Source organism: Varroa destructor, unplaced genomic scaffold (genome assembly GCF_002443255.2).
Source record: "Varroa destructor unplaced genomic scaffold, Vdes_3.0 BEIS01000003.1, whole genome shotgun sequence".
NCBI classification, from domain to species: Eukaryota; Metazoa; Arthropoda; class Arachnida; order Mesostigmata; family Varroidae; genus Varroa; species Varroa destructor.
In genome coordinates, this window is record NW_019211456.1 from 35,120,093 (window position 1) to 35,136,557 (window position 16,465).

The 16,465-nt window shown below is 39.6% G+C and overlaps 1 protein-coding gene across 8 annotated transcripts in view; it reads left to right on the forward strand.

Moving 5' to 3' along the window:
* Positions 1-16,465, forward strand: part of sl (small wing phospholipase C gamma 1) — an 83,745-nt gene that overhangs the window by 55,460 nt on the left and 11,820 nt on the right. For all 8 annotated transcript variants that reach the window (XR_002671712.2, XM_022796372.2, XM_022796371.2 and 5 more), the window contains 6 exons: positions 4,672-4,827; positions 7,549-7,768; positions 10,401-10,670; positions 11,952-12,128; positions 14,390-14,568; positions 15,541-15,681. Coding sequence is in view for 7 of the 8 variants with exons in the window: in XM_022796372.2 (XP_022652107.1) it covers positions 4,672-4,827; positions 7,549-7,768; positions 10,401-10,670; positions 11,952-12,128; positions 14,390-14,568; positions 15,541-15,681 (1,143 nt within the window). In the remaining variant the exon portion in view is untranslated. The remainder of the gene's footprint in view (positions 1-4,671; positions 4,828-7,548; positions 7,769-10,400; positions 10,671-11,951; positions 12,129-14,389; positions 14,569-15,540; positions 15,682-16,465) is intronic.

The following is a 16,465-nucleotide window of genomic DNA, read 5'->3' on the forward strand; positions in this document are numbered from 1 at the left end:
CATAATATTCTGACGCGTGAGGTGGTCTTTTTCGTGGAAAGTGCTCGAATAGATTTGTTTCGAGCTGTCCCCCCGTTTCGGTGTTACCCAAAGTGGATTCGAACCCATATTAGGATGGACCCGGCAGAAATTATTGAACCAACGCCAACGCGAGCCCCCCTTCTCTGTCGAACGCCCCGCCACGTCGACTACCTTGTCCGTGCCCCCATTACATAGTCTCCTCGTAACGACGAAAATATTTTGTCCGTGATATATTTATCGGTACGCGCCATAGCAGCACATACATTTTGCTTCAGTCATAATTGCTTATAATCAGTGTTTAAGCTGGGTATGCCCTAGAGCGAAGAATAGAAAAGGTCATAAAACTGTTGTTGATTTATACATTATGACTTTCTACGCACGATATGATGCAGTATGCCTCAGGTACGATACAACGTCATGCGCTGCAGTGCCATCGCCGGGCAGCTTTTCCGATCGGGCACACCAATCTGGGAACGCTAAATTTTCAGTTCATACATTCATATATTCTAAACATAAATAATAATAATAATAATTTAATACTAATTAATAATAAAAATACATAAAACTCTCAGGAGTAATGGTTGTGTTCAAGTCTAATAATATTTGTTGGAAGTGTTGAAAGAGGTAACACTAAATATCAAGTTAATTCAAAAATACGTTTTGCCTCGGTAATAAATAAAGGCACAGTCTTACTTTCGTGCGGTACTTACTTTCGATGTAGTAGTATTCAACCAACAGGTTAGAAAATAATTTTGTGAATCTACTACAAAAAAGTTTGCAGCAGTAGGTCATCTGTACGTTTTTCCTGTTTCGAGTCGAAAGGTCTTTCGGTATTTGAAGGATCGAGCAACACATCTTTCAGTCGAGCGTAACTTTACAAAGTTACGCTGTGATACACGCACAGAGTAAGCTTGGCTGAAGAATCACCGTAATATACAGCATAGATATTACGCCATGCTTAGATTAAGATTACGTCGAATTTAACGGCATGCGATCTCGACCTACTTTGAAACTACTTTTTATTGAAAATATCGTGCATAATATGTGCAGGCACATCTCATAAACTTGCACATAGTTTTGACACCCGTAGTTCACCTAGAAGCTGGGACCCGCAATAACATATAAATAATTCTAAATAAATCCGCCCATTGTGCGGTTTGTGTTGTGTGTACCAAAATAGACATACGAAACCTCTGCGCGGTGACGTAAGCCTGGACGTAGCCCAGGCCGTCCAGAATCCATGACGAGGTTTCGTCGTTAGGGATTGTAATAACGGGTAGGTTGTTACACGTTGAGTGTATATCGGCATATACAGGTCATGTATCCGATACATTAGCCGTGCGGGAGCACTGCAGATGCGTCCACATTACTCTAGAGCTAAAGTCAATTAGCGACTAATAGTATTCTCGTCATTGGAGAACATATGATACTTGGGCATTAGAGACCCCTTGAATAGATAGCATTCTGGCTAGTTTCTGTAAATTTGCAAGTATTTTTGTTTGATCCTGAGTCAATTAAACTATCTACCAAAGGTACCAGAGAAGTGAGTGGAAGAAGCCTTCGTCTGAACTAAACATGCACATATAAACGATTCCCTCCGCCAAGGCCGATTACATGTTAGGCCTACCTGTACATAACTACTGAACTTTTCTTTAAATAATTGGCCGTCGACACCAAGCGGCATAACGCTGTTGCGGATGACGACCCTTTGCAGGGCGGAGTCAAAGTAACGGGACTTGTACTGTCATCATCGACATGTGAAAGGAAGAAACAAGCGCTGTTATATCCCCAAATCCTCTATCATTATCAATCACTGACCACGTTAACCCTTCGCTGTTAACGGTGCCGCCTTTGTTGCCGTCTTTTATTTGCGATTCCATTGTTTGCTGTTATCTGCTTCTCAGTCGCTCTTCGGTAGGACATAGATGCAATAAAGGACCGTCCCTTACCGGCTGCCAATGTTGCAGGAACGCAGCAACACTAGAAAGGTTCTCCTCATTTTATTCTCCCTTTCTACAAACGATGTGAGAGGTTTTCGTACTCGTATGTACTTACGTATGTATTTTGATCGCTCAAATACTCACATAGGTTCGGTTTTGTGGTTCGATAGTCATTGGGCAAGCGAAATAGATTTTACCCATGGCTATGTCATCCACTGCTCTTGTGAAACGTAGTGCGGGAAAGGTTGAAAGACTTGTTAAGATGCCATTGTTTTAAATGACAACAATCTCGGACTGAAGCATTCGCTTTTACATGTTCGTAAAGGTTAAATATACGTAGCCACTGTCAAATGTGGTTGGGATAGAACGCATGTCATGTTTCGGGCCTAGCGCGGAATTATTTAAACTGGCTTTCTACAACTATTAGTTAGATAGGGATTATGAGGTAGGTTAATAGAAGCGACCTTATTTAAAGCCAGCAAAAAGATCGCGGTGGATAAAGAAAGGGGCCTTGTTTAGCATCCGAAGAGCTCCATAATCTTAAACCGAAAGCTTGATCTCCCAAAAACTCAAAAGTGTTCAAAAGTCAAATTTGAGCACTAGTTATCATTTTGTCAAAATCTCAATCGTTCATAGGTCCACCTTGATGGAATCGTTCTGCACTTACCTGTACTCTATGAAAAAGATACCTGAACATAGCTTTTTTAATCGATACTCCAAATAAACACACACCTCTAAACAAGATGATTTCACGAGTGAAATACTAAATTATTGGGAGAGAATTTTTTTCCGTGTTTTCAATTATAAAATCGATGGCACACGATTTCATATTTTTTAATTACTACCAGACGCAATTTTATTCGTTTGGAATACAATTAGGAGGCTAAGACTATGGTTTGCGCCCGAAATTGACGCAAACATCTGCGCGACGTCCACTGTATATTGTTTTTGTCGTCTGGGCTTGACACATCAATACGATGTGGTAATCAAACGACAAGTTGACGGCTGCGAAACCTCCACATGAGTGTCGGGAAGGAGCCCCATAGGGTGAACCAGGCCTGGCGTGAAGCTTACCGTCTTCAATTTCCGGCTGCCTGCATTACAAGAGGACGTAGCTCACGTATAGTGCGATGGCCCGGAATGGGTATTCAACTGTTAGGCTTAGGTGGAGCCTTCTGTTGTGTGCATGGATGCGAAAAAAAAAGTTACCTATAGCGTCATCTGAAGGAACATTCGCTGATCACATATTCTACCAATTACTGAACGCTTTTGCGTTCAGCTTCATTAGGGAAAATGAAAAAGATTCTCGAAAAAATCCAGCTTTTTTTTTCTCTGCAGTGAAGCTATATCTATTTCCAGCTTTAAGGACGATGAACGTTTACACATTCGCACTGAATGGCCAAGTGCCGATATTCGCAGTTGATATACACTGTGTGTGCAACTTACTTTTTGATTAAATATATACCTTATGAAATTCTATCGGCTTGGATAAGTTGTGTTCTTTGTCATTGCATATATTACTTGGCGAATTCAGCCACCGTGTAGACGGGGTTAGTTTAAGTACAGCAGACGTAATCGCAAACAAAAAGCTAGAAAAAATTGATTATCTTATGTGCTTTATAAGAAATTCTCTATTCTACTTATGCAGATGTTGTTTCGGTTAGTGAAGCATTGAGTGGGGGGCAATGTTTAAGGATTATTTTGTCTACGGGTGGATTTATGCGGCCTTGATGCTTAGCGATTGTTCGACGCATTACTGTTGTGAGGGGCGATGTATTCGAAAAACGACAGAAATCGGATCGGTAAACTTTCCGATCCACAACTTTTGTTCCAAAGAAAGTTCATTTTCCGAACACGTGTGCCCATACGCGGTAAATTGTTAACGAAGTCCAACTCAACAAGAATCTTATTTGTCTGGTACGTAGCACTTTTACACAGTTTTATAACCTGTGCTTTGAGTTACATGTAAAAATAATAACTGAAATAAAATTATGGTAGAAGTAATATTATTACAAATTTATGTTTATATATTTATCTGTATTCCTAATCTTCTGATCGTTGAATTAAAAAGGTCTTGTAATATTTTCTATTTAACAGATTCTAATATATTGAAACGTGGTGATAGCAGAGTAATGCCGATACGTATTATCCTAACACTTGTTCAAACACCAAGCACCGGGACGAAATACGTATTTGTTCAATGACATCCCGGTTGGAGGCTACAAAAAAACATCAGACAAAAAATTAAGTTCCGACTTGAAAAATTTCCGTGTATCACATTGTTAGGGGCTACCATGCATTACCTTGCTTGTTGACTTTTTGGGTCCAAATTTTGACCTCTGAATCAATCAGAGGTGAGCTTGAGCATGTTTTAATGTAATTGAATTAAAGGCATTTATGAGCGTATCAATTGCTAGTCGGCCACTTATTTGTATTAAATGTTTTTTGTTGTTACCTACCAGGTTATATACGTAATAAGGTTATAGGTAAAAGATATAGGCATCTATACAAATACGTCTACACATGTGGAAAGTGTATTTTCAAGCTATTGGCTGATAGTCATATCTGGTTACTCAAACGTCGCGTTTAGACGCTTGTAACTTCTCGTTAGAGCCATGCTTTAAACACTGAACCGGTCGTGTGTATTAAAAAAAAAAACAAACTTATCATACTGCTTTTTTCGACTCACTCAGATGACTTTCTTTGACAGGTACTTAACTGGCGATCAAGTGAAGAGTGAGTCGTCTTGTGAAGCGTACGTAAGGTGTCTTCGTATGGGCTGTCGGTGTATTGAGTTAGACTGCTGGGATGGGCCCGATGGAATGCCCCACATTTATCACGGCCACACGTTAACCACGAAGATCCGGTATGCCATACGAGCTACATAGCTTTAACAAACATATATATATGATACATTGCAAGCTCTAAAAAGCTTTTGAAAATTCCGGGACTCCTCAACGGATTAGCTAGCTATTCGCCAACAACAGTTAATATAGTCAAAATTATTGCCTTTGTTTCTATTTGAAACTGCATTCGCATTACACGAAACAGTTGACTGCCATTATACAAAGATAGATGTATAAACATACCATTTCTTAGGATTTAAATTCAGGACATGCCCTTGAATCTAGTAGGCGCGGAGTTTAGGAAGCCATTATCGCAGGGATTAAACCTAAGCATCTACCAGTATTTGTTGATGTTCGATATGGAAGAAAATGTACACCGTTACTTTGCTCAGATCCAGAGACGTATGTACTACTAAAAATCCATGTTGCATTCTAAAGCTGGACAGATTTGATTACAGGATTCTTCACCGCAACGAAAAGTGATTAATTTCGATTTTTTACGTCTTAAATCGCATTCTTCTAATTGAACAAACGCAGTTAAAACGTTCTTCATTATGAAAGCATACTGTGAGTACGATTACTTTTATGCTCTGTCTCTAATGAGTTAAGACTACGACAGAATTCTGACGTGTTGACAAATGTCCTATGAAGGGCATTTGATACATAACATTTCTCCTTGAAAGACTCAAATCCCATCTTCACGTTTTCTTAAATTAACTTTCCACGCATACATTTGGCCAAGACAGAAAAGGCGGACACCATCAAGAGACAGACAGTTGTAAATGGAACACCAAGCCGGATTGTGTCATTCCATCGGCCGAGGTTGACAAGGGTCTAACTAACCCAGGGCAAATAAAACAAAATTATAACACGCGAACGGAGAAAACCGACCGGCATTTTTTCACGTCTGCAACAGTGAAGTGTTTGTCAGCCGTCAGGGATGGACAATTGCGAGCTACTTCGCTTGGCATTGGGATGTGGATTGGGTTGGAATCGGATAACGCTGGTGGCCGTTACAGTCTTCCTCCCACATAGGTTCCGAGTCACTCGCGAACACTATGATACTACCGTGAAGAGCCGCTAAGCTAGGGTATCCTTTGCATAGCGATGACTTCTTTCTTCCTTGCTGAAAGATCCACCGCTATCACTAGCTCAGCACAGCGCAGGTCCTTCGCTTTCTCTAACCCTCAAACTCTATTTGGCCTGGCCTAGGCTCGTTTGGCCTTGCAGGGCCGGGCCGACCAGCCATCGTCGACGGTGCTTTTTCCGTCATCATTTAACAATGTCACCATGTGTCTAAGAGGAATGTTCCGCTCCGACGGAGCTGCCTAATCAGCCACTAACGGACTGTCGTCGTAGAAAGTTTTTTCCGGCGTAACACAAAACGCAGGCCATATCCCTTCGTAATGGTGAGCGCGGACAAGCAGCGCTCGTTGCAGCTGGAATAACCACAGTTTTGTTCAGGTGTTCTTCCGATATACATCTTTGTTCTGCCAGTCGCCCGATCAACCTGTTACGGCCATTACGGTCACCGTAGTTGTTATGCCCCTGTATTCCCTATATTTCGTTAGTGACGTGTGTAGCTCAACGGCAACATAAGATATGGCGTCTTTCGACTGTCCGTCAAATGATGCCTGCTTAGGTTAAAGTAGACGGGCGGGTCGTTGTCAGGGTCCTTAGTTTACTGGGTGATCTCTCTTTTCCCGCTTAACTATACTTAGTCCCTTCGTCTGTCAGAGTCTCCAAGGGTAGCAGGCCAAGCGACTGACCAGTGCGGGCCCTCTATTCGGTTAATAGGCATGAGGGTTTATCAACGGACTCAGGCTTTGTTCGCACACTAATCTTAGCCAACAGATCGCCGACCGTTTTCTGCTAGTAGTCATATTTCAACCAGTACTATTTTTACATTTACTAGCTGTCGTCCGCTAGCTGAGCGAACAATAAATGCAGTTAAAAATAACGTTACATTACACTCGTGCATGATTGACCAGTCAACCAAACATGTGCATACACTTTATCATGATTTTTTCATTCGATGTTTCTTCAATTTATAACCACGGCAATAATGATTGGGGGGAATAGATCATTGTTCGGCTAAAATCACCAGATTATTATGAGTAATATTATCATTACCAGGATAGACAGGCAGCAGGGGACTTTGCTAGATGCAGCCATCTTGTTACCAGCACTGCATCACTACAAAGTATTTAGTAATTATGCCTTCAGCATAGAGATCTGCTGAAATTTGCAAAAAGGCTTTTTCTTCCGCAGATTCACATGGGGCGGCGGTAAAAGTTATCATGAAATCATCGTGAAGTAATCACTGGTACCTATAATTAATCTAATCAGTTACATATACACACACACACACACATAGAGGGTAGCTCGTCTAAACTGGGGTTGTAATGGGTATTCTAATTGAGACGCGTGGAATGACGAGCGTCAGCTGAGTTTCTATTCACATTCGGGCAATGGTACTCACATATTTATTTAAGTTTATTTACATTGGCGCTAGGTAGATCAGTAATAGTTATAACAATTACGCACTATTCAGAAATATTACGTATGTCAGGTTTTTGATATTTTTTTAAAACTTATATCCTTCTCTATATTTATATTGCTAATAAACGAAATTGATAGAGATGTAATAAAAAAAAAAAATCTGATCGGATAAAAACTGTGTTCATTTATCCAAATGACTGACTATTAAGTAACTTGTGTGTTTCTTTTACTTGCTTCAGGTTTATCGATGTCCTACATACAATTAAGGAGCATGCATTCGCTGTATCTGAGTTCCCGCTAATCTTGTCTATTGAGAATCATTGTACGTTACCACAACAGCGAAAAATGGCAAACCAGTTCCAAGAAGTGTTCAAAGACATGCTTCTAACTCAGCCGATTGAACGAGATTCTCGCGAGATGCCCTCACCTCAGCAATTGCGAAGGAAAATTATTATCAAGGTTAGTGAGATTCTGTGTGGAGGCTTACAAGCCCCCGTAAAGTTTGGTTTATATTGGCCGTCTCTGGAGTATATACTTGTATCTCTTGATGTGCTGTATTGTACCTTTGGTAGTTGACAGGTTGCCAATGGTATAAACAGACCCGCAACAGCTCTTATCTAACGTCTGAAATTCCCTACCTATAGCTATTGTGACTAAAACCCTGCGCGTTGAAAAATAGACAAAGAAATATTGTAGATATGATTCACGAACACAGGACCAAGTCCGCTTCTCTTGATTTAAATAGGTTTTAGAGCCATCTCAGTTACGCTCTACGGTTATTGTCCTTATGAATTTTATTTCGGCTCTCGAATGAAAAATTATTATGATAGATTGGGCGTAATGGGTTTTATTTCTATAAACCAGTTATCCATATGAATAAATTTTATGTGGTAACTTGTTTACTGGTAGTTTCCTTATTTAATTGCGCATGTCCTTCTAGACACAACTGGCCCTTATCCCCATTTATTTTCGGCAGCAAGCCTCTACAAACCATCATATCCTTATCTACGTGCCGAAAATTAAAGCTTTTGAGCTCTAAAAGTTACTTTGAATTCAGGATGAGCCAGCGCTTAGCGGTAGTCACCAGTGCTTTAAATCATCAAAAACAGTTGATTCTCTGTTATTTCTTCCTGTACATATTTTACAGTAGCTACACGTACCTCATCGAGGTAATTGTTGTACGTTGAAACACAATTCGGTCGTTAGCAGTAGCGTCTATTGATTCGTGTTTCTGTATAGAAATAGCGACTGCAATGATAATTCGTGCTTCCACTTTACATTATATTTGTTCTATTAAGCTACTAGCCCCCGAGAATAATCCTTCGCTTAGTGAATTGTTACCCATTTTGTGAAACACTGCAGAAGAGTTCTGTTAAACGGTCCATTTTCACAGCCACATGTTCTTAGTTTTGTTGCGTTCAATAAAAGTTCACCACTTGTTGTTTTTTTTGACGCTTTTAATACCCTATTCCGGGCTGTCGATCGAAATACATTATACTGAGTAGGTCTCTTTTTAAAAATTGATTTTCCAAGTGGTCTCGCTCTTCCAAAACGTTTGTATTCTATAAAGGTACTTCAAGTGATTGAAATACAAGAAACAACGAGAGTATTTAATGAGAAAACAATTAAATTTAATGAAATAAATTAGCAAAATGATCGACTCAGTCGGAAGTAGGAAATACCAGTAGATGATAGGTGCTATCTGCGCTGTAAGCTTTATAGACTAATATTATGCAATTTGTTGTTGGACTTGTTAAGGTCCCATTATTGTTATTGGTCTATCCTGTTATTAAATATTTCACAAAGACTGTCCGCAGGCTTCGATAGGACCATCAGTGCTGCAATTCAAGAATTCCTGATTCCGTCTTCTCTGACAAAATCAGACAAGTTATGATTTATGAAAGCTGCCTTTGCAACGCCGTCACAGTTTTTGTTAGGAATGCATTTCTCTAACGAAACCTACGACTCTGACCGAATGTTTCATACAAATGTACATCCATTCACAAATAAATGGATCCCTTCTGTGACAAGATGGAATGTTGAGTGATAAATCCTGGCCAAGCAGCTAAACTACGACTTGAGGCAATGGCTTGCTATTGCCGCCTGCCACGAAAGGCGATCGGATAGGACGATAAATGAAATGTCACCTGAAAAGGCAACAAATCATTCAGCGTTGCCAGCCGGTGCGCCTCTGGCTGTCCGAACTCGTCGTGACAAAGGAAAGGGAGCTTGGTGTGGTCTGGCTTTATTTCAGCGTCATTTCATCTTTGTTTTTGTTTAAAATGGGGTAAAATATGCGCGGTCTAGCTTCCCGCACATTCACCACCGCTGGAGGGTAATTTCTTCGGGGTTTAGAAGGTAATACCATCGTAACAGATGTATCAAATACTTTGCATATATCGCACAATATTTCATCTTGTGCTTCTTCTATGTAGGTTCCAAAGCTGTAGGATTTACTTTTCATTTTTTATCAGCATCGTATCAAATATAAGCCTAATTGCATCCAAACTTCAATGGCGGAAATGCCCTTCCGTGTGGTTGCATGGTATCTCTACGCTAGACAAGAATCATTATGATTATTCAACCGGTTCAATGGTGTGTTTTTTTGTAGTAAAATTGTATGCCCAAGAAAAAACCAATGTGCACTACACGAGTAGCTATGGATCGTCAATACTCTGCTTTTCGCTACTCTTTCCCTGTTCGACAGAAACTTAATTGGGTACTGACTGTTTACACGGCCTTGAAAAATATCATTCGAATCTGAAATTGATGATAGATGCACTAAACATTATCACTGGGTTTCGTATATTGTGTTCCGAAGGTTTATTTTTTTGTTTTTATATGACATACTTTTGCTATTATGTTGCTTATTGCTCGATTAATTCAGTCGTTGAGGTACTTCCCACAAATCTCGTTTTCTTTTCAGAGAAACTCTGCTAATTAGTTTTCCAGCTATACAGGCGTTTTGTGTCTATGTAGAACTTCTATTTCTGCGCATGTTCAATTGCGGATGGTCGCGGAAGTTCGCTTGACCGTTTCACTTTAGCAATGGCACGCTAATAATAATACTGTTTCTGTTCTGTGATTGCAGCATAAAAAACTTCCGGAAGGTAGTGACGAAAAGTTTGTTGTGACTCGGGAAGACTCGATCGGACCTCAGGAGACAGATATATCCAACTCGGTGAAGAACGGCATCCTTTATCTCGAGGACCCGATAGAAAAAGAGTGGAAATCGCATTTTTTTATGCTCACCCAGAGTAAAATGTACTATGCGGTCGAAGAGCAAATTTCCCCGTCGCCCGGCGAAGAGGAAGACGATAGCGATAAGGAGTCTGTGCAGGCGACAGGACAAGCTAGAGAGGTGAGATTCACTTTAGAGGCGTACCTTCGCACGCCCCAAGTCGGTAACGTTATAATGACCGTCCGTGGACACATCTAAGGTTGAGCAATATCTGACATTAACTAATTCCTAAACATAGCAGAGTAAAATCACGTGTCTAAGTTCGCCTTTGTATAGAGTAAAGGTTCGACCCGAAGATAGTTATTCCTAGCATTTCATTTTTTTTTTTCGTTCGTATTCGATTTTGAAAATTAAGGATCCTTTGCATTTAAGTGTTTTGCTTTATCGAGTTAAAACATTTGAATTGTTTTTTGAGATGTGCCGTGTTCCCTGGATTGCTTGTTACGACCAGTACACTTGTTTCAAAATTAAATTCGCTGGGCAAAGTTCGGGAAAATCGCAAAAACGAGTATTTGAAAAGCCTTTTTGGTGAATTTGTAGAGACCTTTAGATCGTAAAGCCAGCAGTTTTGGTAATGCATAATCGTAAGGAGATAGAACGAAGGATCAATAGATACACGCATACATACATATACGTGTGTTCGTTTGAGCCTATACCAAATCCACGTATAGATGTCCTGTATGAATGATTTGACGCTTCGTCTATAGGCAACTATTTTCTAAGGGCCGATAAACGATGCGTTTGCTCTGCAAGAGCTATATTTTTTTTATTTGTCGTTCCTAGAATGGTCGGTAAAATGGTTCATCCGCCACATAACGAATAATATAATATGCCTATTCTCACACGATATAGACTTACAACGTTAACGTATCTAGTAAATCTTATGGCGTAGATATGTAGAATACGTAAATACAGAGAGAAAACATTAAATAGAATTTATTTCCACACATAAGGCCTAAAAATATATGCGAATGCAGCCATATTGTTAGTTCTGAGATATCTGTTAATAAGCGCTTGTAAACTTATGTATTAAGGCGTTTATAGCGATAGCTTTGTGTGTTTAGCTTATCGTATAGTTAATCGTATAGCAAATAGTTAACTTATCGTTTGTTTCACAGTAATAATTGTTTGACTATTCTTTTTATAGACCCGAGTAACTGTTTTTTGTGATTCTAACGATATATTTTTACGGAGCAATCTTTGCCTTGTTCACAAAGAGGCTTACCATTTAAAGCAGTTATTTCTATGAACACACTATTGCGCAGGTATTTCAAAGTGAATAGTTTAAATGCTATCGATATCTACACTGTAGATGCAATGGATAGGTCGTTGTCGAATCCATAATAGAAAGAATCTCATCGGAAACTATTGCAATTTTTTCCCGCTTTCGAGTTGTTGCAGGGGGTCACTTCAGATGAACTCCACTTTGGGGAAAAGTGGTTCCATGGCAAACTATCAGGAGGTCGAGCGCGGGCGGCTGAGTTACTTCAGCAGTTTTCTAACCTAGGAGATGGCACGTTCCTTGTAAGAGAATCTGACACGTTTGTGGGAGACTACTCATTGTCTTTCTGGAGACAGGTAAGTCGTCGGCGCAACGCATCCATGTAGATTTAACCGTGTTGTCGAGCCTTCTCTGAGGTAACCGGAGCGAAAATTTGTGGTCTCGATTTCCCATTGCATATCAATTTGATTATGGTTTCAACATTTACCCTTACGAAGAAACTTCGTAACCTGTTTAACACCATAGTTTTTTTGGCTGCTACGGCGCTTAGGTACGCCTAGGTGAATAACGACGCAATTTTTAGTAAATCGATACACAGTCTTTAATAGTTGGGCTGCTTTCTGTGGGAAAACAAAGGCGAATTCTTAAATAGAAACATTGACTGAGAAGCTCGCGCACCCCTGACCGGAGTGGTGAGATTTGTTGAGTAGTTCGCGCACATTTGATGTAGGCCGAGCCTTTGGATCCCTATTCTCAAGGTAAACAACCTTCACTTTGCCATCGATCATGTGAGAAAAAAGTAATGCGTCGAGGCATAGCATTAGGCTACGGTTAAAGGCATCCAATGCAATAAGAAATATAGCTCGATCAACCGTCTTTGCTGACCTATGAATTTATAAACCTTAAATGTGATCTATTAATATTAAAACACTTTCAAGGTTCAACGAAATGAGGAACGTCAGCAACCTTCCTGTTTACGGAGATCAATCTTTCTAAAAAAAGGGAAACCCCTTGAGAGATTATGTCGTCAATGTATTCGACAACAGATACTTAACAGAGTTTTCGCATATATTTTTCAACATATTGACATTAAATCCGCCGAAAAGACTAATCAGAGCTGAATACATTAATTAGATAAATTATGCCACAGTTCTTTTACACGACCTTGTCTAGTCATGCAGGTTATTGTAGAAAAAATTAACATGAATCGCCATATTCTAGTATCTTATATTGTGCTCCCTTTACCACGCCCAATATGCACTTCATTCATCCATGTTCGTCCCTGTAAGGTTTCGTTGGGCTTATAATGAGGATGAGTTTTAAAAGAACCCCTAAGGATATCGGGGTTCAGTGGGTGGGCATTCCACAGAACCAGATGAATATCCTAGCGGTAAATTTTAGCCAGTATAATGCCTCATAATGCTAGCATAACCTCGTTAAAAAAATCTGCACCTGACTATCTAGGTTTTAAGTTAGCAATCAAGTAAACACCTTTTTGAAATCCAAATCTACTTCCAGTGTAAAAGTAAACTCCAGAAGTGGGCTAACTTTTCTGAAAACAACAAAGGCAAATTAAAAAAACGATTCCATTTACTGTTTGTTCCGTAATTCGTTCGAGAACTGCACGACCAAGGAATTGTATGCATTTACTTATAACCTGTCGTTGTAGTTTACACTTTTCCCGTCGTTAACGGCTTCCTTTCTGCCCTTTTCTTCAAGCCAATTTTGATGTTTAGGTACATTTTCTACTTCTAGATTAACTCGTCAAGCGGTACTATTCGAAAAGAACCTATAAGGATGCACGTTCTTGTAGTCTAGCATTGTTTATAGTTATTATTGGAACCAAGGATATTACCTAATAACATCAAACGATCCTGGCAGCAACGGATACGGGCGCTGTGTTAAGCCTAATTGAATGGTTCAATTCATAGTATTGGCCTAGATAGACGGTATTATATAAGTGCAGCAATAGTAGTAGTACCGGAGCAACGCGTAGGGGTATGCAATTCATTATATACACGTTATGTAACTGCTATCCAGTCATAAGCTTCAGGGCGCAATAAATATCGATGACCATAGTAATAACTATTTACTGGTATTATATGCTCCCGAAAGGACACATTTTCTACTAGTATTATCAATCTAATAAATTAACAAATTAGATGAGAGTAGACTGTGTTGAATAATGTAACAAGCGAGATAGGTGATAGTCATCGTGCAGTAGTACATTAATGTACCACCGTTCAATTAAATAGCCGGGACTTTACGTTGTGTGCAGTTTTTATGCCAAAGTGACTGACAGACAATATCGACATCTTCTTTATTAGAAAAGCTCGGGTCATGGGGTAACAAAATTTGAACAACTATTCGAGGGGTATATAGCGAATGTTACGAGATGTCAGTGCACAAATGTGTTTAAAAGATAGCTAAATAAGTAGGAACATATTGTGCCATTTGTTATCTTGTTGATGTTTTGGCACGTTGGTTTTAGGCGGACACTGTAACTAATCTTACTATGTAGTTCTACTGACGGCTCTTTTATTATTTGTCCGTATGTACACGGCTATTTCGTTTCAAATGTGAACTGTTTTTTTTTTATGTTACTGCTGCTTTCCAGGGCAAAGTAAACCATTGTCGGATTCGTACTAAACAAGAGCGTGGTCAAACGAAATACTACCTTATCGATAGTGTGTGCTTCGATACGCTCTACTCGCTCGTAACTCACTACCAGACACATCCTTTACGTTCTCAAGAGTTCTATATGTACCTCACCGAACCTGTACCTCAACCGAATAGGTAAAGGATATGCAACTATATTCTGCTTCGTTGGAATGAATATAATTGTTCTTTAGTTACTTAGGTTAATTAATTAATTTATCATGTATGTTACAACAGTACGGTGGGTCAAGGTCAAACCATGTTCTATAATACTAACTGAATGCGCCAAGCTATAGAGGCAACTATACCGAAACAAGCGGCCTGATCAACTGTCTCCTAACATAAATGGTAGGCATAACGTTCAACTTTATTTCATTTAACATGAAACGTAACTTTGCCATATTTGAAGTTTAAGTCCGCAAGTGAATTAGCTATTTTGCGAAATTTGTTGGGGTTGATTGTTCGTTAGGTCGATTTCATCTTTTGTTCACACAGCGGTACATTTCTATCTGTTACTCAAAATAACCGAAGTTACAGTTCTCAGCATACGATAGAAAGGCATCTTTGCTGTTATGACCTGCCCCGACAGCACTGATAGTTACAGCTAGGTCTTGAGTGTCGGGCCTAATTCAGTTCCGCTAATAGGAAATTCAGCGGTTTACCGCAGGGCCGCTTCTGGCCGAGACGAATTGCTACTTAGGTCGATATGTCGATGCCAGTTTACTATGATTGGTATTATTTGCTGCTACGACCGGAAATGAAGGCTGTTGCCAATGCGTAAGAGCTGACAATGATGTGTTTGTTTGCGTGTGACCACCCGTGAATGATGAATCTGCTAATAAAGTGTACGTTTCGATCCTCACTGATCCCCTAACATTTTCAACCATAAGCAGCTGCCGTGAAGAATTCAGTTTTTTCCACAAACTAGTCTTTACCGAAAAGATCGCAACCCGGGTATCGATTCGATCCATATCAATACATATACCGCGTTCCGCATGATAAGATATAATGAATTGCCATTCAGGAAAACGTTTATATACCAATTCCAACCCGTCTATCTAACAGATGCATGCATTTTATAACTTGGTGTCATCTTTGATTGTTTTCCAGCCATGAGGGTAAAGAGTGGTACAGTGCGACAATTAGCAAATATAAAACGGAAGAATTACTCAGAAAGGCTCCATTCGACGGTTGTTTCATCGTTAGGCCATCCGAAAACAAAGCAGACAACTGCTTCGCGTTGTCATTTAGGTAATGTATAAAAACACATTTATACATAATAAACAGCACATACCTGCTTGTAGCAAAGACAAAAACGATGTTTATGTTAAATTACCATATTAATTCCGACGAAGTGGAGCCCTCCGTGATAGATTAGGATCAGATTATCGCGTTATTAAGAAAAGCATAGTTGTTCTTGATTGACTTGTTGATTTGTGCCTAATGTAAGCCTTGCTTGCTTGATTGGTTGGTCTTCTACATGTTTTAGTGGACGACTACAAAAACAATGGGTGATTTTTATCCTAAAAACTTTAACTTGAAAGTAGTCCTTCGCGGTAAGAAATTTCCACTGTATACGTAATATAATATACTGGTTTTCTACTGAACTGGATCGCTGTCCTATCTACTAACAAGCGAAGATCTGCGCATGAAATTGTTAAGCTGGCCAATTGTAGCCTATTGTTTGTGTTGATCCTATATAAGATAATAAAAATTCATCCTCCATATTGACAGCCTTTATTGTGTTTCTAATTAATCTATTTGTTTCGTTGAAATCGTATCAATCACGTGTGTACCTTTGCTGCCGAAGACCTCTGTCGATGTTTTTGTTACTCAACCGATTCAAGGTTGCCTCTAAAGCATCCCACGATTTTGGCGTTGCTCTAATCTAACGATAAGAAAGTATTGTATTGGTTTTGACAATTACCGAAAGCATATTTCACTGATGATTTTACTCTATGACAAATTCGGATCCCATATTTTTTCACGTTCTTCTACGATGAAAGTTGTACCTTGAGAAGCGTATCAAATTGCC